The 20,703-nt window shown below is 40.7% G+C and overlaps 1 protein-coding gene across 2 annotated transcripts; it reads left to right on the forward strand.

Moving 5' to 3' along the window:
- The first annotated feature begins 203 nt into the window (after positions 1–203).
- Positions 204–16,153, forward strand: LOC137123335 (E3 ubiquitin-protein ligase RBBP6-like). 2 transcript variants are annotated; one of them, XM_067496879.1, is made up of 20 exons: positions 204–1,219; positions 2,034–2,133; positions 2,268–2,307; positions 4,998–5,039; positions 5,167–5,255; positions 5,352–5,448; positions 5,566–5,708; positions 5,875–6,047; positions 6,320–6,423; positions 6,558–6,943; positions 7,063–7,126; positions 7,344–7,401; positions 7,660–7,714; positions 7,817–8,143; positions 8,778–8,873; positions 9,025–10,639; positions 11,199–11,809; positions 11,955–12,025; positions 12,117–12,204; positions 13,119–16,153. In XM_067496879.1, the coding sequence occupies exons 1-20, from the start codon at positions 1,054–1,056 to the stop codon at positions 14,056–14,058; spliced, it is 5,265 nt and encodes a 1,754-aa protein (XP_067352980.1). In that variant the 5' UTR covers positions 204–1,053; the 3' UTR covers positions 14,059–16,153. The 2 variants fall into 2 exon arrangements, with proteins under 2 accessions (XP_067352980.1, XP_067352981.1); XM_067496880.1 differs by lacking the exons at positions 4,998–5,039; positions 5,167–5,255; positions 5,352–5,448; ... (12 more) ...; positions 12,117–12,204; positions 13,119–16,153 and having other exon boundaries at positions 206–1,219; positions 2,268–3,498.
- Positions 16,154–20,703: the final 4,550 nt, after the last annotated feature.

The raw sequence follows: 20,703 nt of genomic DNA on the forward strand, positions 1-20,703 counted from the left end.
TTGTATGTATTAAAACCCACATGTTTCTACAAAAAAATGTGCAACAATGATAAATTGGTAATATTCTGAAGTCGGGGAAATAATTAATGATTGTTTTTCTGTTGCTCGGTAGGCATCCATTTTGCAATGCTCTGAAGATTATCATCTTGCCTTCATGTGTACTCTTTGTAAGAACCTTTGGCACATCCGGTTCCGCCTTGCGCCATTTTGATGAAACAGCGAGGAGAGACGCAGCTTGGATCACCGACATGGATTTTATGGATTTCATATGAAGAATCAGTCGTATACACAGCTTCTCATTTTTTTGCATTGTGGAAATTAACCAGGAATCTCCACGTATTGATGTTGTAATTGCTGGATTTTGTGAGATTATTCGACAGCTAACTTGGCCTGCGTTGTTAGCACCGTAAATCTTTTGCGTTAACCGTTAGCATAGTGGGGTTTTATGTTTTGTCCCATGTTGTGTTGTTTTGTATAGAGTTGTGTGTGTGTGTGTGTGTGAGAGAGAGAGAGAGAGTGAGAGACAGACCTGGAAAAATGAGGACAGTGCCAAAAAGGCAACAATTTTCATGAACTAATGTTTTGGAAACCCGAGGCCTGCTGCTAGCTACGTTAGCGGCTTACAACGCGGTGCCCCGGGCTTTCCGCCAAGGACATTTCTCGAAGGACTTGATCTCACATTAAATATAAATATTCACATAACAAATATACACACTGCACTACGGGGACTGCTGGAGTTGGTGTCACCCTGTTGTGTTTTATTGGACTGAAAAGGACTAAAGAGGCACACGACACCGCTCAATGGCGCTCTGGCCTCACGCCTCGATTATTTTTCTTTGGCAGTAACAAGGACTGTCGTCTTTTGCGAGCTGAACCCCTTCAGCCTTTCCCTGATTCACAGTGTTCCATCGAATATAAAGAATGTTCACTTGTTAAAGTCATCAGATTCCGCCTCCTGTGTTCAGTGTTTACGCTGTTTTATTTTGTTGTCATATCAGGCCTGTGTTTTCTTTCCCTTGTGCTTGACTGACTTAAGTGCTTAGACCTGTAAACATGTCGTGTGTTCACTATAAATTTTCTTCCAAACTGGACTACAACACAGTCACTTTCGATGGGCTGCATATCACCCTCAGCGAGCTTAAAAGGCAGATTATGACCCGGGAGCGGCTCAAGGCCACAGACTGCGACCTGCAGATCACCAATGCGCAGACTCGAGAAGGTGCGTAAAACAGCTGACACGCCGCAGGCCTACTTGATTTGGCAGAGAGACGTCGGTCTGTGTGTGTCCCCTTTGTCTTAAAGACGGGGAAATTGAAGTTTTCAAATGAACCTTCAGATTCTGATTTGTTAAACGTTAGAGCTGTTTGTGATAAAATGAGGTTTCACGGGTGTAAAGCTCTGTTTGAAATGTATTTCAGCTCTTCTGTGTGAATTTAGTCCACACTTGACAAGTTTTACCAGCCAGTACACACAAACCTACACACACATTGCACAATTTAGTCAGAAAACGGGAACTTGTTTGTCTTGTAGTTTTCAAAGTAGTTATTCAGATTTCTTTTCCCTAAACCTATACCAGTATTCATGAGTAAATGACTAATAAACTAGCGATTTATCTGGAATATTTGCTTTCCAACATTTTCAAAATGTGTTTAGTTGCTGGCAAAGTATATTTTGTTATCTAAAATAACTATACCACAAATCTATTATGTGTTCTAATGCTATAGGTATCAGCTACATAATTTAACAGAATGTATTTAAAACAACGTATGCTTAAAAAAAATTACTCCTTTAGGTTATCTTATGAGTATTGCTATTTTTTTAACAGCTTTAGCTGTAATTGTGAGTCGATGAACTAACAAAACCAGAGCCCCTGATTTGTCTCCTATTTAACAACAAAGATGGGAGTAATTGTCATAGCTTGTGATCAGACAGTGTCTACATGCATTTGTGGCATTAACTGATTGAAATTTTGTAATATTTGTAGCTGTCATTGTGTTTTATGTTGTTTTTGTTTTTTCCCCCCGTGTTTTTAGAATACACAGACGATGAAGCGCACATCCCGAAACACTCGTCAGTGATCGTCCGGCGAACTCCAATTGGTGGAGTTAAGCCTGCTGGCAGGACGTTCATTGTGTAAGTATGCTTTAAGATAAATCCATTTTTGGAATCATGAATGAGCATTAATTTGTAATTTATTTTGTATGTTCAAATAATGTCTAGTTGCGCTATGACAGTTATTGTTCTCTTGGTCTTGTGTTTTTCTGCAGAGATCGTTCTGACACAGCTGTGGTGGGATCATCTAGACCCGTATGTAAAACAAATCCAAAAACAACACACTCTCCTCCTTCTCTCAACTCTCACTCTCTCCCCCTCTTTCTGGCTTTAGTCACCTTTCTCCAGAACATTCTGTCAACAATGATCGAGTTATGTGTATTTCCTGTTCACTGTGTGTTTGCTACATTTTTGTTGAGATCTCAACCTCTATGTGTTATTTGATGTCTTTTTTGGGAGGGTTTCCTTTAGTCACCACAGTTGCTGTAGTTTGTTGTTTCTCTATAAAAACCCAGGTTTTCTATTTTGAAAATGGTAGATTAAAGTTTGATATTTTGGCTTTATGAGATGAGGTTGATAAGAGAAACAACAGACTATCCATAATTGTTTTTTGAATGCTCTGAACTGACTAATTGTTGAACTGTTGCCACTATATAATTTGACAAATCGTTGAAACTGTTAATGACTGTATTTCATAATGAAATGATTTTGTTGCCTGCTTCAGGCCAAGCAAATGTATTTCAAGGGTTTTGTAAAGGAAAATATGGTATTTTTTTATTGCTAATTTATTGTAATTTTATTTTCTGTGAAAATATTTGATATGTGGTTACAGAACCCAATGGAGTAAAATATGGCTGGGATTTATTGTAATTAACTTTTATTACAAGACTAAAGTTGTGTGAGTTGTAGTGACTCACCAGTGATTTTTATTTTTTGAAGGCTTAACCTGCTTAACTTCAATATACTCAGATCTGTTGTTCAGAAATATTTACCAATGTCAGTTATTTTGTCCTGTACAGTTTCACCATAAAGATGTTTTATTCTGCACTGACTATGGACTGCACATAACCCTCAAATCTTAAAGGCTCACAGATATCGTCTTACTGAGTTAAATGCTTGAATTAATTCAGATTCCTCAGTGTCTGTTTTACTAAGATGATGGTGCCAGTTCGAAGAGTATTGTTATAACTGTGGCTTGGAACAATAATAAGAAGCTAGCTTTAATAAGTGAGATACTGTGACTTGGCCACTGACGTATAATGTTGTGACACGATCACAAACTACCAAGACACATTATGACTAACGTAAATAACTTGTTAATGTCTGGAGGCCTTCCACAGTGACTGCAGTGAGAAGTATACTGCTGTAGTGTGTCCTGTAAGCTGTAAGCTGCAGAACCTCTTAATAAAGTTGTTCAGTGGTTCAGTGTCAGAACCACTTGCACCAGGTCCCTGTGTGTTCCCTGCACAGCATTCTACAATATCCAGTTTGTCCTTTTGAGCCTTGCATACCATGATGGATAACCCACCCTGCCGGCTTGTGCATTTATGTAAAAGGTTTATACTACTAGGCAAAGCAGCTTTTTATTGCTTGTTGCAAAAATCTTTTTGGGACATGCATGAGACTCTATTTTCATGATTCTTTGAATCTTGACATGCATTAGAAAACATTGCTTTCATCCTTCACTCTGTAGTGCTGTAAAGGCTGTTTTAGGGAACAATTTAGAGGAACACTTGATTAATGTTGGTTTCCTTTTTTTTTTTTTTCATTATTAGGCACATTTTAAAGAAACCTCTACATTTCTGTCTAATCAGTCCTACACATGACATTTTACAGGGTTTGCATTTTTATTGCAGTAGCTTGGCACCTCTCCTTGCAAACTCATGACTACAGAAAGAAGCCTTGAACTGATTTTGATGAGTGTTTCTAACGGTCACGGCAGCCCTTTTGACAAGCCAGTGGAGAAATATTTAATCACTTTGGCCTGGTGAATTAGAAACGGCATGTGAAAATTAAATGCCAAGTATTCCTTTGAGAGATTCCCCTCTCTCCTTTAGAGCTGGAAGCTGTAAGATCTTTATAGAGGCATGTGCAATTTGTGTACATGTTGAATTTGCTGATGAAAGTCAAATATCAAGGAAGGTTTGAAGTGTTTAAGCAGATGCTCTTGGGCACTATCGCAGTTAGAACCTAAATGCTCAGAATACAAGCAGGTCTACACTGGAAGATTAGCGTGATAGAAGTTTGCTTGATTAAGGTTTTTGCAACTTAATAGTTATGCAGCTTAGTGGTGTTGAAATGATCATTTAAATTCTGCAAGATGTCTAAAGTGTGACAGTCATAAATGGTCTTCTTTAATTAATGTCTTTGTGCTTGCAACAGTAAGGCTTTTTGTTTTTTGAAACATGTACCCTAGATGTGCAAAGATTCAATTTTGTAAAACAAGCTATAATTTTTGTACATCACATAGCAAGTGAAGAGATATTATCTTCAATGCGAATAGATATCTTTAAATTGTAGACTAACATAACTGATATGGAACTGCTACTCTTTGTTTAAAGTTAACTGATTATTACAAGCATATGTTTGAGTGACTCCCTAAATTATTCTTAAAAATAATTTAGATCTCTTTAATGTAGGCAGTTCTGAAAGCCCTAGATGAGACAACGTTAACTTTTACTAGGTTGTGATTCAGTGCCACGCCTAAGGGATGAACATTGTGCACAAGCCTAGTAATTCTGTCTTCCTACGTTGCTGGCTCTCATACTCGCATTGCTTAATGCCCTTCAGTGGTCAACAAAGGCCTTAATTTTCATGTGAAGACTTAGATGGAGAGTGTAAGGGACTGGACACATGGTGGGGAACTACCTGGAATTTTATCCTCCACTGTATGTCTGTTAGATATGTTAATACCTTTTAATATCTATACTCTGATTCTCCTGCAGATTGATTCTTCTCCTTCATTGTCACTCGCCCAACTCACCAAGGTACTGTTTTTACACACGCTGGATGTACTTCTAAACACTTGGTAGATTGAATGGATTTGTTTTATTAATTATGAAGTTGCCATTTTATTTTGTCTTTTTTGTTTTCTCATTTTCTTCTGTGTTTTAGACTGCTAACCTGGTTGATGCAAACGCATCAGAGGAGGACAAGATTAAAGCCATGATGACTCAGTCCAACCATGAATATGACCCAATACAGTTAGTATACACACACCTTGCTCTCGTACATTAAGATGTGCAGTATAAATATTGTTAAAAGCTAGTTTTAACAAATGTGTAAACTTGGCTCCCTAGTTACTCAAAGAAGGCTATTGGACCACCACCGGCTCACTACACCTGCTTTCGTTGTGGAAAGGCTGGTCACTACATTCGGCAGTGCCCCATGCTGATGGTAATGATCATACCCTTTTTTTTTCTTAATTATTATTTGGTTTAATTAATTAATTTTGTAATCTCTGTTGTTCATTGTTATTGCAAGACAGAGTAACCTTTTGTTTACAATTTTTAGGCTCAGGATAAGAGTGTTGAGGGTCCCAAGCCAGTAAGGATTAGTAAAGGCATACCTCAGAGCTTCATGGTGAAAGCAGAACCAGGAACTAAGGGAGCCATGTTAACCAGCACTGGAGAATACGCTATACCTGCAATAGATGCGTACGTGTCACATAATATCACCCAGAAACACAAAATATTTAGTATATTGCGCATTGTATCAAGTAATGTCACATTTGTTTTTGTCAAAACCCACTTTTGTCTGTGTTTACTGTTGTTTTGCTTGCAACAAAGTCCTCAAAATTAAAGAAAACATCTCTTCTTACAGGGAAGCTTATGCACTAGGAAAGAAAGAGCGTCCTCCGTTTGTTCCACATGAGCAATCGTCATCTGAGGATGATTCGGACCCAATCCCCGATGAACTCCTGTGCCCGATCTGCAATGACCTGATGACTGATGCCGTCGTTATACCTTGCTGTGGAAACAGTTACTGCGATGAGTGTAAGTTATTGATGATAATGTACATTATGAATAAAATTCTCTCCGTTTGCAAATGTCTTAAAAAAGGAATACAAACAAATGGCGTAAGATGTTTGTGTTAGTGTTGTCTATAGGTTCCTATGATTATTAAAAGTCAATCTTGAAAATGTAAAAAGTTTAAACATGTTATGGGAAAGTTATATGTATGGAAAATGTACAATATAGCGTCATAGAGTTTCTCAAATGAATGACAGTGTGAGCTTCTCATCTAATTATGGACTGACTGCTTGTAGGTATTCGGACTGCCCTACTGGATTCAGAGGAGCACATCTGCTTCACATGCAAACAGTCAGATGTTTCACCTGATAATCTCATTGCCAACAAGTTTCTTCGACAGGTAACCCCTTGAATTTCTTGCGTTTTGCTGCATTATGTAGTTTGGTTGTTTTACCTGAACTTAATTCAAAGTAAAAAATATATAATTTCTTATCTTAAATTATGCATCATCTTTTTTCGTTGTTGTTATTGCAGGCTGTGAACAACTTTAAAAATGAAACTGGATACACCAAACATGCACGCAAGCAGCTCCAACATAGTGCCCCTCCTCCTCCACGCCCCCAGTTGGTCAGGCCTCTGCACTCTAGACAGCAAGACCCACTGCTGGCCAATGTCACTCAGCCTCCCTCTACAATCGTACCCACCACTGCTACTCAAGCACAGATCCCCCCTGCTACACCTTCACTTGCACATGCTTCTGGTGGAACTTCTACACCTACTCCTACTCTCACCCTTCCTCCTACTCCTCCTACTCATGCTGCTACTGTTGAAGGTCGGGATTCTTCACCAGCCCCTCCACCTGTGGTGGACCACCGTTCCCCTGTGCATTCCACCAGCCAGAGTGAACCACCCCCACCAGGGTATGTTTATCGGAAGGCGCAGCCTACACTCCTGCATGAAACCGCATGTCGACATGTTGATGTTTGAACTGAGCAGCCCTTTTTGTAGTTTCAATGTGGCTTTTGTTTTTTTGTTTCAGTGAGACAGAGCCTGAACCACCTTTAACAACAGGCTCATCCATAACTTCAGAAAGTGGATCCCAGGTGAGTCTGCGTGGATCTTCTAATTAGTGATGTACTGGTTTTACTGACTACAAGAGTGGAGAATGGTTGTGATTGTGAGATATTTATTAAGTGTTCCATTATTTTGTCCTGTTAGGAAAAGCAGACATTGTTTGGGCGGGAGTTAAACTTACTTATACTAACTCATTTAATGTCATTTCTCCTGGTGGTGACTCTGTTATTGTGTGATTTCTGCCAGGGCTACCACGTCACTGTTATTGGCCACCCGCAACCCACAAGGCCGCCTCATCCTTCAGGTAAGAAGTTCAATATAGGTCATGTAAGTAGACTAAAGACACACAGGAACACGGGGAGATTGCCCGAGTGAGAAGTGTCCTCACTTCCGAACCTTTGCTTGATGTCAGTGCGTGCAGGAGACATTCGGACATTGTCACATACACCCCCTCTGGACAGTCAGAAGACTGTCAGGATTCCAGTGCATGTGTGAAAGAGGCTTAAATTAACTTAAAGGAAAGACGGTCAATAACTATCAAACTGTCTCTCTCTCTTTTTAGGTCACCAGTCACGGCCTCACCACTCTCAAAGAGTGGGAGGAAGACACTGGGAGAGGTAAGGCCTCTCTCTTGAACTTACTGATGTATTAATATGTGTATGTATGTATCACGTGTCATGTCAGCCTCACAATTGTTAATGTCCCTGTCTTTGTACCAGGTCTTACAGAGGCAGAGCAGAGCACACAGCTACTCACATCCCAACAGCACCACCTCCTGTTGTTGCTCCTCCTGTATTCCCAACTCCCACCCTGTACCCGCCCCCACCTCAGCCCTACCCACCTCCTTACACCTCTGGTCCTGGCATTATTGCCCCTCCTGCCATCAGTTACCAGCCCCAACCTATTTTTGCCCCTGGACCACCGGGACTCAACCCTCCTTGGGTTGCTCCTGGCACCCAGCCCCCTCTTGCCACTCTGCCCCCTTCTCTCTCTCAGCCCCCTTTCCATAAGGAAGATTTTTACAGACAGCGGCACCGACAGGACAAGTGAGTTAATTTTTGTGGGGGGGGGAGTGTGTCTTCAAATGGCTAAAATTGCTATTGAATTTGTGGAAATTGCACAGGATATCACTTAATGGTTGGGGTCTTGAATTCATTAAAGCCTGACTTTGTTCGGAGTTTCATTTCACACATGTAACAAACGTCATAAGATCGTCCGAATCAGATATGTCTTCACAGAAGGAACTCTACTAGATGTCAGTGTGCACACGAGGAACAAGATGCTAAAAAAACCTGTGGAAAACAATGTTTTGTTTACAGCATATCAGAGCCCTGCATCTAAAAAAAAAAAAAAAAAGTTTCTATTAATCGACTGCCATGGTAGTTAAGTGATAGTGAAGAGTCCTCAACATGCCCATTCACTCAATTTAAATCCTACTGACAATATGAGACAACAGCGTGTATGCACAGTCTCACGCACATAATATGGACATTGTATATGGGGGCTCTAGGATAGTGAGGGGACTGTCTCACTTGAACATTTGCGTTCTTGCATACACCTTCTCCATACAAAGTCAGGAGAATGTCAGGATTCCAGTCCATACATATTAGAGGCTTAAGATATGAAATGTTTGAAGTTTTAAACCTGGAGTTTCACTGTTTTTGGTATCTGTATCCACAGAGTTACATCCAAACTGGATGAATTCACTAAAGACTTCCACAAAGAGCTTATGAAGTACAGAAATCCACCAAAGAGACGAAGACGGTCTTATTCCAGGTAACTAATTTAATTTAAAAAGGCAAATCAAAAACTTTTAGTTTGCACATATGTAATTTATGTGCAATCAATTTACCCATTGGATAATTTAATTTGCGTAAAAATCTTTTTCACCTAGTTTCTCTTTTTTTCACCTCAATTTTCTTTTTAGGTCCCGATCATACAGTCGCTCTCCATTCAGCCGTTCTCCTTACTCTCGCTCTAGATCCAGATCTAGATCTAGATCAAGATCAAGGTCCAGATCGTACTCTTTTTCCCCAAGTAGATCCCGTTCCCGTTCACGCTCCCATGGCCGGTCTTATCCCCGCTCACCTTATTCAAGACGCAACGGACGCAGTTATGGACGCTCACGGACAAGGTCCCGCTCCCGTTCAAGGTCCTATGGATATCGGCGGTCTGGTTCACCACGATCCCCATCCTCCTATCGAGGCGGAGGCTGGGAGGGACCGGAAGGTGCAGGACCTTACAGGTCTAGGTCACGGTCTCGCTCCCCTGGTGGCTATCGTAGCCGCAGCCCTGGTGGACGAAAGCTACCACCTCGGGACCTAGTGCAATATGAAATGAAGGGTCCAAGTCCTGGAAGTCATGACCGCTGGGACAGAGAAAGGTATCGAGACTGGGAGGAGTACCCAGAGTGGTACAAGTACAACAAAGACTATAACAACCCACATCAGTCGCTTCATCATAGAAGTCGCGGCAGCAGAGAGGGGGAGAGGGATAGAATGTCCCCATTATCCAGAGATTACTCCCCCCAGGGCAGAGGAAGAAGAGGTAGAGAAGAGAGAGGTGGTCCCCCCCATCATCCTCCATCCTCTTCCTTATCAGGGACAAAGTCCAGCACTAAAGTCCTGAAAACAAAGAAAGTAAAGAAGAAGAAAACTGGGGAGGAACCAGAGCCATCACATCAGTCGGTGGACAGAGGTGATGCCACTCCCGTTAGAGATGAACCAATGGACGAGATCCCTTCACTCACTAAAATGCCTCCAGTCTCCTCAAAACCTTCGACTGGTACAACAAGCACTAAAGCTCTAGTTTGTAAAAGCACTGCTGCACCTGTTAAACCCTCAACAAAGTCAACGTCAAAGACTCAGTCTGATAAGACCAAAAGAGAGAAGGGTCAGAAGGTTAAAGCTAAAACAAAGACAGAGGGTTTGAAGGTGAAGAGTGAAAAGGTCAAGAAAAAGACTGGAGAAGGAGTGATTACAAAAAAGAAGGACTCTTCATCCTCCTCTTCAGTTGCTAAACCGTTGAAGACCATTAAACCCAAATCAGAAGAAGCCCCCAATTCAATGACTCCTAAGAAGGACAAAAGTAAAAGCTCTGTGGTGAAACCTGCACTGCTTAAGACGCCTCCACTGTCTTCCCAGAACCCACCTCTACCTCATTCCTCTCTTCACGACGGCCCTCGACAAGGTCATGACGTTCGGGGAAGAAGAGATCTTCCACAGAGCGGTGGTCTCCTTCCCATCCCTCATCAACATGGACTCCAAGGCCTCCATCGACCTCCTTCCCCTGTGGATAGTCGAAGAAGGATGGGAGAGGAGGGCCGCTCCTTACTCGGACCTCCTCCTGGAAAACTGAGGAGGATGGATGGTCTAGGGGTTGGAGGTGATCCCATGTCTCACTCACACATGTCTCATCAGCCCCTGCTTCACAGACTTCCACCGTCCTCAGACAGGCCCGGTCTTCTTCCCACACCAGGGAGCCGTGAGATTTGCCGGGGAGACTCAGATAGAGGATCCATCAGGCCTCTAATGGACCTTCAGGTGTGTCGTTTAGCAATTAAATATGCTGGTTCCAACACAAATTACATATAAACAGATATTTGCTCTGGTCTTCTTTTAACTTGTGTTTGGACAAAATAACATGTAATAACATTAACAATAACATTATGTTAACTAAGGGTGGGATTGTGATAAGCATTGTTTGGATCTGAATCATTTTATAGGTTAATTAAGTAATAATCATATTAATCCAGTGATTTTTAGGTTCTGCTCTAATTATTGTTTATTTTATTCTTTAAAATGTATATAGCACATTCCAGTCATAATTCCCCTTAATACAGGGTGACAGAAATAGCTTTTTTTCCATTCTGATTCTTCCTCCTAAAATCTGAAGATTTTTAACTTTTAGTTATATAAAAACAGCAGGGAACATAAAAATAAAAATGTTGACCTTTTTTGGTGACTTTGAATATTAACTGATAATATAAAACGATTAACAAATAATTATCTTAGTCATTTTTTAGCTAATGGCCCTAAAAGTGAAGGGTTTCTATGATATAACTCCTTTTATTAATGTATTTTGTTTTTTGTTGGACGTCAGGTGAAGCCACTGAGGAGGATCAAGTTGAACAGAGACCTGGGGAGAAAAGGCAGCACTGAGACTGCGGCCCCAGACAGAGCTCCATCAGGTCCTGAAAAGACAACATCCGCCTCAGACCGATCAGCTGCTGCTAACACCTCTGAAGGAGAGCGATCCAGTGGACCCAGTGGTACTCCAGAAGGTGCTGGAGTAAAGGAGCGATCTGCATCTGCTGAAAGAGGAGTCTCCAGAGAGAGACAAGGAACTAGTGGAGAGAGACTACAGGGCTCCGACAGAGAGCAGGACAGAATCTCAGGGATGGACAGGGAGCAAGATCGAGCTTCTGGATCAGACAGAGAAAGAGACAGAGGTCTGGGGTCTGACAGGGAGAGGGGCAGGGCATCGGGGTCACAGAAAGTCTCGGTTACCGTGGACAGAGATTCTGAAGGAGAGAGGTCAGTAAGAACAGAACGAAGGAACTCGAGCGGTGGAAGTGGACCAGGGCGGTCTGTCTCTCTGGATAAGATGACCATTGGAGAAAAATCAGCCAGGAGACAGGCAGACCACCAGGAGAAGCCAAGCGCATCCTCTGAGAAACGAGAGGCATCAGAAAGAGGTTCTAAGTCTGACAGGTCTGTTACATGTGTTGCTTGTCCCGTCATTCATATCCATGACTGAAAGAGAGCCTGATGTAGTCCATCTGTAAACAAAGTTGTTTTGTGTATGTTTTATGTGTATTTTGTGCTATATGTGTAATTATATTCTCCTTCCTCCCAGGAGTGTCTCTAAGGACAGAACAGAGCGAACTGTACCCTCAGGAGAGAAACCAGCTGCTGCTCACAGAGAAGGTAATTTGAATCACCAAATGAGTGCATGTATGTGCGAGGAGATTGTTCATTGATTAAACTGGTCTCCATTATTACTTTGCTCCTTATGCAGCAGTGAAATGCGGTGAGGAGACTATTGTGAAGAGCAAACCCAGGATCAGCCGAAAGGTTCTGTCAAGCCACGCTGCGAGCTCCACCAGGTGAGTTTGTTCTGCCCTTTTATTTATTTTATATGTGGACGTATCTAGTTAGTTTTTTATTTGTAGCTTCGGGACCGTATCAAACAGTGGAACAGGAAATGCATCTAAATGAATGTGTCAATGGCATCATATTATGTTAATGTACTTTTGGAGGAATTATACTCAGAACCTCTTGGATAGTTGAATAGATGCAAAATTGCCCAATATCTTTCCTGTGTTGCAATTTAGTGGGTGGGGTGTTCTGTGTCCAATCCCTTTAGTAACTTTTCGAAATCGAAAAAAGTAACATTCACACCCATGTCTTGCTCTGGTTTACCTGCTGTAAAAAGATAAAGACTGGGATTGTCCTTCTGTGACACATACTCTTTCTATTTATTTGTGGCACTTTTCAAGTGCCTTTCTCTGTCCCAGCGGTCAAGTGTTTCAGGAGAAAATATACATCCGTATCCCCAGATTTAAGCAGTGTCTCCTCCATTTATGATGGCTGGATTTTTACTCCACCTTCAGGTGGGACTGTTTGGAATCACTGTTCATTTTTGGCTCAGTTTCTTTAAGTTCCTTTTAAAAATAAGTATTTTGATGAACAAGGGTTTCGGTTATGTTATATGATTCTAGTTGAATATATTTCAGGTTTTGAACTATTGATAGAAGCATGCAATTCAAAGATGTAACCTGGGGCATTCTGACTTCTCATAGTCTAAACAAATAAATAGATGATTAAACTGTTGAATGATGCTGAAAATCTAAATATTATTAGAAAAATGTTTTGTACTAAAACTGACATGTTGCTTGAGTAGCAGTACTGAAATTTTAAACAATGCTTAACCTCATTGGTTGTTATTTGCAGATAATCAATTGCCCAGAACCAACATTAATGTGCTTCTCCGTTACCTTAAACATTCTTGTAACACTAGATCATCCCATGAGACAAAGCGGGATCCAGAAAAAGACCAGAAGACCACTAAGCCTGCAGAACAGCCTTCGCCTAGCCCTGTGAAAAGCTGTGGCCGGAGCCCGAGTATCAGCCCAGAACCCAGTCCGGCCAGGGAGGAGCCGCTCATTCAGCCTCCTCCTCGCTCCAAGTGGGAGAGAGAAGACGATGAAGAGGGTCAAGAAAATGGAATCACTGCTCTCAAGGAGCCTTCACCGGTGCTTCAGAGGAGCCGAGGCAGAGAGGAGCACACTGAAGCACCTAAGTCTGTCAGGAATGAAGGTCGAGATGCCACAAGAGAGGAGAGAAGAGGAGTAGTGAAGGAGGAGAAGAAAGGCAGATCACAGAGGGAAGAGGGAAAAGGCATCAGGACAACACACACGAGTTTGGAAAAATCAACCAAACCAAAAACTGTGAGGGAGGAGGGAAGAGGAGTAAGAGAAGAGGGGAGAGGAGGGGGACTGATGGGGAAGGAAGAGAGAGCAGCAGAATGCAGAGGTGGAGCAAGACGAGAGGGGAGTCGTGGCCCGGAGCCCAGGAGACAGCGATTGTGTTCTGATCTAGGTCGTGAGACAGACGAGGCTGCCTTCGTTCCTGACTACAGCGAAGGGGAAGGCTCGGAGCCAGAAAGAGGAAGGAGCGGTAGCCCCAGTCTGTCCCTTAGCCAGCCGTCTCACAGCCCCACCCCAAGTAACCACAGTGGCTCAGCAACCACCACCACCACAGTGGACAAGAAAAAGAAGAAACACAAGAAACATAAAAAACACAAAAAGCACAAGAAGCATAGCGGTAATGAAAAAGAAGGTGAACACAAGGAGCACAAGCATAAACACAAGAAAAAGAAACACAAAAAGAATAAAGACAAAGAAGAAGAGCATGAGGAGGAGAAGACAGAGAAAGCAGAAGAAGAGACTCCATGCTAACAAGCTAAACTATGTCTGTTGGCCAAAATCTTTAACCCTTGTTAACAAGGTAACATAATGATGCATCTAGAAGGATCAGCTAATGCCGGCATGCTGATTCCTATGCCACTCAAAGGGGATTGGAGAAAACCGCTCTTTGACTGTCCGCGGCACTGATGGAGTGCTGTTATTCTAACACTTAACATCCCCGCAGCTCTCCAAACCTACACAGTACTTTGTTGCTTCTGGGTTGCAGGATTCTAAGCTTTGCTGAGAATTAATGTGAAATGGGACAAATTGTTGGACTGGTGTTCTTACACAAGTTCATTGTTTTGTTTTTGTTTTGTTTTTTTCTTCCTCTTTTTTTATTAAAATGTATTGAGATGATTTAATTGCCTGAGTTGTTTAATCTGTGTTTGGACTCTTAGTTGTGTAATGATGAATACATAAATCTGTACTGGAAAGCTTTTGGCATTTAACTGGTACATTTACCTATTTCAGGTGTTTTGTAAGTTGAAGTTTTCCCATGGAAATCAGACTGTACTTGATAAAAGTGATTACAAAATACTGTATGCAAAAGTGTTAAACAATTCCTAATGTAAGACAGGTTAATGTATTTTTTTTTTAAGTGTTTGAACAATAGGTACTACTCTAAACTGTTACAAAAACCAAAGTCCTTTGTCTCTGCAAAACTGCATTACAGAGTTTTATCTTATCATACAAAGTTGCAGCCCGTATAGTACAAAATTTATTTATATCTTTGTTTCACTGCAACGTGACAGAAAAGCATTGCCTAGGGAAGATGTGTAGTCATTATTTTAAGAGGGCCACCTAATTTGATAAACCTACAGCTGAAGGCTCATACTAGCTTTAGAGATGCATTTGAATACATTTTGAATATAACATTGGCTATGGATCATCTCCATTGTACAGGATTGGGGAAGGATCATTTATGGCTATTAACAAGAGCGATAATTAGAACATGGAAGATATTTGTGTTTGTAGGTCTCCCTGACTTCTTTTAAGAGAAAAGTGTATGAATTTGTCCCTCAATGTTCTCAAAAACCAGTGTTAATTCCAAAAGTAATTGTTTTGCCATTATACACGTATATAAACAATTTAAAGGTTACATGTAATCTTTTTGAGTTGCATTAGTCAAAAATAATATTGGAATTTGTGGAATTATTAAACAATGACACTGAACAGCAAGAGTTTTAAATACGGAAAAGCGTCCTCATATACAAGTATATATGAAATAGAATTCCATTTATTTTAATGCATTTCCTTTAATCAGATTAGATCAAACTTTATTGATCCCAAAGAGCTGAGATTCACTTAAGTGTTTTGTTTTTTTTTGTTTATTTTTTTATTTTCAAATTTATTGAAAAGTGGGCTATATAATGTATATACAATGGCATTTATAAATCCTCACAACAAATGCACAGCCCAGAGAGTTTACAAGTAATTTAAGCATGACCAGAAACATTCAGCTAAACTGTTGAGTTGTACAGTCTTACAGCGGTGGAAATGAAAGACCTGTGCTCAAGGAGCTGCACAGACCCTCCACTGTCTGTAGTAGCGGGTGAGCTGAATAACGGATGTCATCTTGGCCCACCTCCTCCACAGAGTCCAGCGGGGTACCCAGGACAGAGCTGTCCCTCCTGACCTGCTTTTGTGTGCACACACTGGTAAATGGTTTCAGGTAAAATCAGACCGCTTCTGAGATGATCTCTGTTCATATTTGTAGGAATGATGTTGAGTTCTTAAAAGCATAATAATAGACACCACAGTGACAAACACATTAATTTATGTGTACAAATGTTACTCTCTGAACTCCCACCATCTAACAATGTTTTAATACATGAGCATTACACTGCAAAGGTAGTACATGAATGTGAGTACTCAGTAGTATTGTTTACAATTTTGCATTTTTTTTTAACATGAAAACTCACATTGATACTGTAAGCAACAGCAATTTATAAATGAAGTGATTTCAGCTAACTATAAAGACCTGCTGTGGAAAAAATACAGAAAATACAACTTTGGTGTTAATGACCCTCCATGCAATTAAAGCAACATAGACATGATGTTGACAATAAAGGACTGGACCTTAAAATTTGTGCCTCTATTGATGTATGTTAAGCTGGAAGATGAATGGGATAAACACCACAAATGTACACAAGTTTCTCTTAGGGAATAACTGGATTTTGCAGAGAGTATGGAGTATATACTCAAAAGCACAATAGTCACTTTCAGAGAGTTTGGCAGCAAGTTTTTTGTTAACATAAATAATTAAACTAAGCCATCCCAGTATCAAATGCATGCAGTGAGACTGACTGAACACTGTGTGGAGCTGTAAGATCTACAACTTGTTATGTAGAAGGGAAACCCATTAACGATAAAAAAAAAAATAAGAAAATCATCTTTTATATGGTCCAAACTACTACTCCACATGTCACTACGTCTTGCACCCAGATCACACGTCTGTAACCCTCACTGTTTGTGTGTCTGTGTGTGCATGTGGTAAGTGGTAAGTGTGTGTACCTAGCTGGAAGCATGGCGTGACTGTTGGATCACAGAGCACACAGGCTGAAGGCAGGAGTTGGGTTCACAGGCAGGTTGAGGGAACAACAAAATAAAATACAAAATAACAACAAAATAAAAGCACAATGACAGCTTAGTCCGTGTATTGTGTGTGTGTATACGGTATATATATAAGGTCATCCTTAATGGACTCAGAGATCAGTGAAACCATTAGAGAAGATTAATATGTTACTTTAACTCCTGCCCAGATTATCACCACACTCATTAATTCCTCTCATCTTCCATTCTGCAAGGTTCACTCTGCCTGTGTGTGTCTGTATGGCCGCACATGTGTGCACCTGTTATCTGCCTTGGTGTGTGTTTGTTTTGCTGCTTCTGTTTTGTCTTACAAGCATGACATCGTTTCCTCTCATCAAGGCCAAAGGTTGCTAAGCAACTTCACTTCTGTCGATAGTCAGAAAAGATGCTCCTCCACCGACTGGCTCGCAACCCAACTCTCTCTTATCCTCTGGCATAAATATAATTTCTGAGGGAACATGCAAGCAACGTGTGCGCTAGCTATGATTGCCCATTCGTTTTATTGACCGGTGTGCTTTTATGCTTGCAAACATGGTGAACAAAAAGGTGGGAGGGAGAGTGGAAAGAGTGGCACGTTGAAACGTATTGTCTGATACATTTCTATATACATTTCTACATGGCAGATTCTCTCCACTTGTTTGTCTAAAATACAGCAAAATATGGCCAAGTTACAATGCACAAGCATTGTAAAAGTTACTTTAGTCCTTGATTTATATAACTTATAAAGGTTTGACTGTGTTTCTAAAATAAATAACACTTTAAACTATAGTGTTAGTATTTTTTGCATAAATATCAACAAAGCACTAACTGGGTATCTGTGTAGAGACACGTAAACATAATGTAAAAAAGACAAGAAGTTATAGGACAATAGCACCAATGTGTATATAAAGGAATTACAAATTAAAATGTTTTAGCATGTTTGCAAATTAGACACCACAAATCGCATGTTAAGTGATACTGCATACGCTGTTTCTATCAAGGAAAGCTGAAAGAACCCTCACTATAACGCATTGCAAGTCAACAGTACCTCATACATCAGCAGCAAATAGTTTAAGTGAAGAGCCATCATTACAAGCTTCATGAATGGTTTATTTACTGCAGTGCTGTTTATTACACTGCAATGCTTTTAGCTTAGGGTACCCATATACTGGAAATTTGATTTTATTTTAATGTGATGAGTCAATTTGCAGCTCTGGGAAAATGCCCTTAGAATGTCAGCAGGCTAACATGCTCACGGTGACGACGCCAATAAGTTCAAGTTGTAGCAGATGTTATCTTTATCATGTTCACCATCTTAGGTCAGTACGCAAAAATGTGCCAATTAGAACTAAAAACAAAGTGCAGCTGTGGGTGACGGCAATGCACTAGTTTTTAGGTACTTGGTCATAAACCAAGTATTGGAGCAGAACAAACTAGACCTAATGAGCGCACCTGATGAATAGTTAAGGGACCGCCAACGTTATCACGAATCACTCAGTGGAGAACACAAACCATCCGATTTTACGATCCTCCATCCAGTTGTTAAAAAGACATTTCACTTGAAAACATTAATTGGTCATGAATTTGTCTGTGAACCATGAATTTCTGTAAAAACTCTAATGGCAATCCATCCAGTGGTGGTTGTGACATTGGAACTGCCCAACACTGCTATCTTAAAGTGCAGGAAATAAACACTAATGTAAATATTGAGAAGCAGAAAAGGCAGTTTTAAAGTTACACAGGGAAAACAAAGTTAGTGTTGTTTCTGTTCTGAACAGGGAGAATTTTAGAAACTCAACACAACTGGCCATGTGCGACAACTGTAACCAGAGGAGAAGCCAGGGTCAGTGTCACAGTGCTCATGTGCTTATGCACATGTACGTGTACAGTTTGTGTATGTTTACATATTGAATTGGGATGTGGCCTCAGGTAGCTGTCAAAGAAATTTCCCTGATTATTTATCTGTAAACGAATCCCCACAGTGTATGTGTGTGTATCCATGACAATTGCATGGAGTAAACAAACAAACAAACAAAAAAACATATATAATGTTATGTGCTGGTCACCATGGAAACATGGCCATGGGGCTCCTACCACACACTGGTAATAATGTCTGGCCTAGATACCCATCATCAAATGATAACAGTGGGGATGTATTTCTGCACGTGTGTGTGTGTGTGTGTGTGTGTGTGCATTTCAGAGACTAATGTAAACCAGTATTTGAACACAGCACTTTGGCAGAACAGGAGTAAAAAAAGCATGAAATGATTCTGTGGAGCAGAAAGGGTCTTGCATGAGTTACACAAGATAGTAAGTGTGAGAAAGATGAGACGAGCTGGAAGGAGAAGGGAAAACGAATGAGAGTGGGAGTGGGAACACAGCCAGGGAGACCCACTAACAACCGATTACTAGCAATGAACACACTAAACACACACTGTACACAGAGGTTTCTGAAAATGCTCATCAGTTTCCCTTCTCAGGGGGAGTAAGATATTAGCTGCAGAGGTCTGTGTAAGTGTTTGTGTGGTTAAATATGTCATAGATATCTAGAACTGGATGGTTTGGACTGGAGACACGCTAAATGTTTTATATGATGCTCCTGTAAGAGTTATAATGGCTCTGAGACATCTGTCTGCTGTCTGTGCTGATTGGTACTGTGCAGTGTTTTCCTTTCCTGAAAATCTAATCTTAGCCCCACTACTGGTGAAACAGTCTAAGTCTTCACCCCCTATTCTACCAGCTTGTCTGTGTATCAGTCCAACATCCACAATGAAATATCTCAATTTGGTGTCAACATGACTTGTGCTTGTCTAATTTAGATAATAACTCGATACACATTGGTAACAAATCAAAAGTCATCTTCTTGAACAGGTCCAGTGCATATTGTCACAGATTTCTCTGGAATCCCATTCTCTCTCAAAAGTTAATCCCTGATTAATATTTTGCTAGTGGTGGTCTAAAGTGCTGCTGAACACGTAAGTCCAAAATAATCTGCATACTCATTAAACCATTTACTGACCTTTGCTGGCCTGTAGAAAGCACCTGCCGTCGTAAGATCTCTCCATTATTTGGGTCCCTAATTTGCATTTGTCTGTTCTACAATTAATTGCCCAAATTCCCACCAAGTTGTTAGCTCCCAAAGCTTGTAAGATGAGTTAAGGTAAGTTTCAAGTCAGGCTAAACATCACAAAACAGCTAGTTTTAAGGTGAAGGTTAGGTTCAGATTAAGGTTAAGGGGGAAAAAAAACTATGGAGAAACAGACTAAAGACACAATGATTTCTGCATCCACATGTCTGTGTCCTTATTTATGATGTAAATTTTATCACCACCCTGGTCCACTAGTGTCCAGATACATTGGAGATTTTCCTCTCCACTGTTGCCTATGGCTTGCTCCAGGGGGAATTGTTGGGTTCTCTTTATATATCTTTATAAGCTTGACTTTATTCTGTAAAATGCCCTGAGATGACTTTGTTGTGAATTGGCGCTATATAAATAAAGTTGAATTGAAAATAAAGTTGAAATACACTGTCTATGGACTACTGCATGCCGGCTAAAACTTTGTGTCTGCACAGACTAGTGCACTGACTTTAGTTCAAGGTTTATTTCAATGTCCTTGAAATTGTTTGTGTGAAGCATGTTTTCAGATTGCTCATTTAAAGTTACCAGTGGAGGGCTTCTTGTCATTGTTGCAACTGTTCAGAGTTGCCGTTATGTTTTGTAGCGAGCTTGTGTGAAAAGTGTCCGTGTCTGTATCTGTTGTGCATGAAGTATCATTCTGGGTGACTCATTTTACATTTACATTTAGTAAGTTACAAAGCAAGCAAAAAAGCTAAATCAGGGATAAGACGGTCAAATACAGTCTCTTTATAAATGCATAGGAAGCTGTGGAGGAGTTCAGTCTCTTTAACTCTTGCTGAAAATCTTTGTTGGAGATGGACCATCAGCACAGGCACAGGTTAATGGCAGAGTGTACTGGGCGACTGGGAGGATTGTTCAGGTAGGAAAGTGTTGAGTTGACCCAGATTTAAAATTTAATGTCTTCCTGACCTCTTGTACTGCATCTG

The sequence above is a fragment of the Channa argus genome, chromosome 3, assembly GCF_033026475.1.
Source record: "Channa argus isolate prfri chromosome 3, Channa argus male v1.0, whole genome shotgun sequence".
Lineage (NCBI taxonomy): Eukaryota > Metazoa > Chordata > Actinopteri > Anabantiformes > Channidae > Channa > Channa argus.

What these genes read in the sequence shown, in the direction of transcription:
- LOC137123335 (XM_067496879.1), top strand. Translation starts at nt 1,054, where the DNA reads ATGTCGTGTGTTCACTATAAATTTTCTTCCAAACTGGACTACAACACA. An exon ending in AAGGCCGCCTCATCCTTCAG is followed by an intron (nt 7,402 to 7,659) that starts GTAAGAAGTTCA and finishes CTCTCTTTTTAG; the next exon opens with GTCACCAGTCACGGCCTCAC. An exon ending in AGCTGCTGCTCACAGAGAAG is followed by an intron (nt 12,026 to 12,116) that starts GTAATTTGAATC and finishes CTCCTTATGCAG; the next exon opens with CAGTGAAATGCGGTGAGGAG.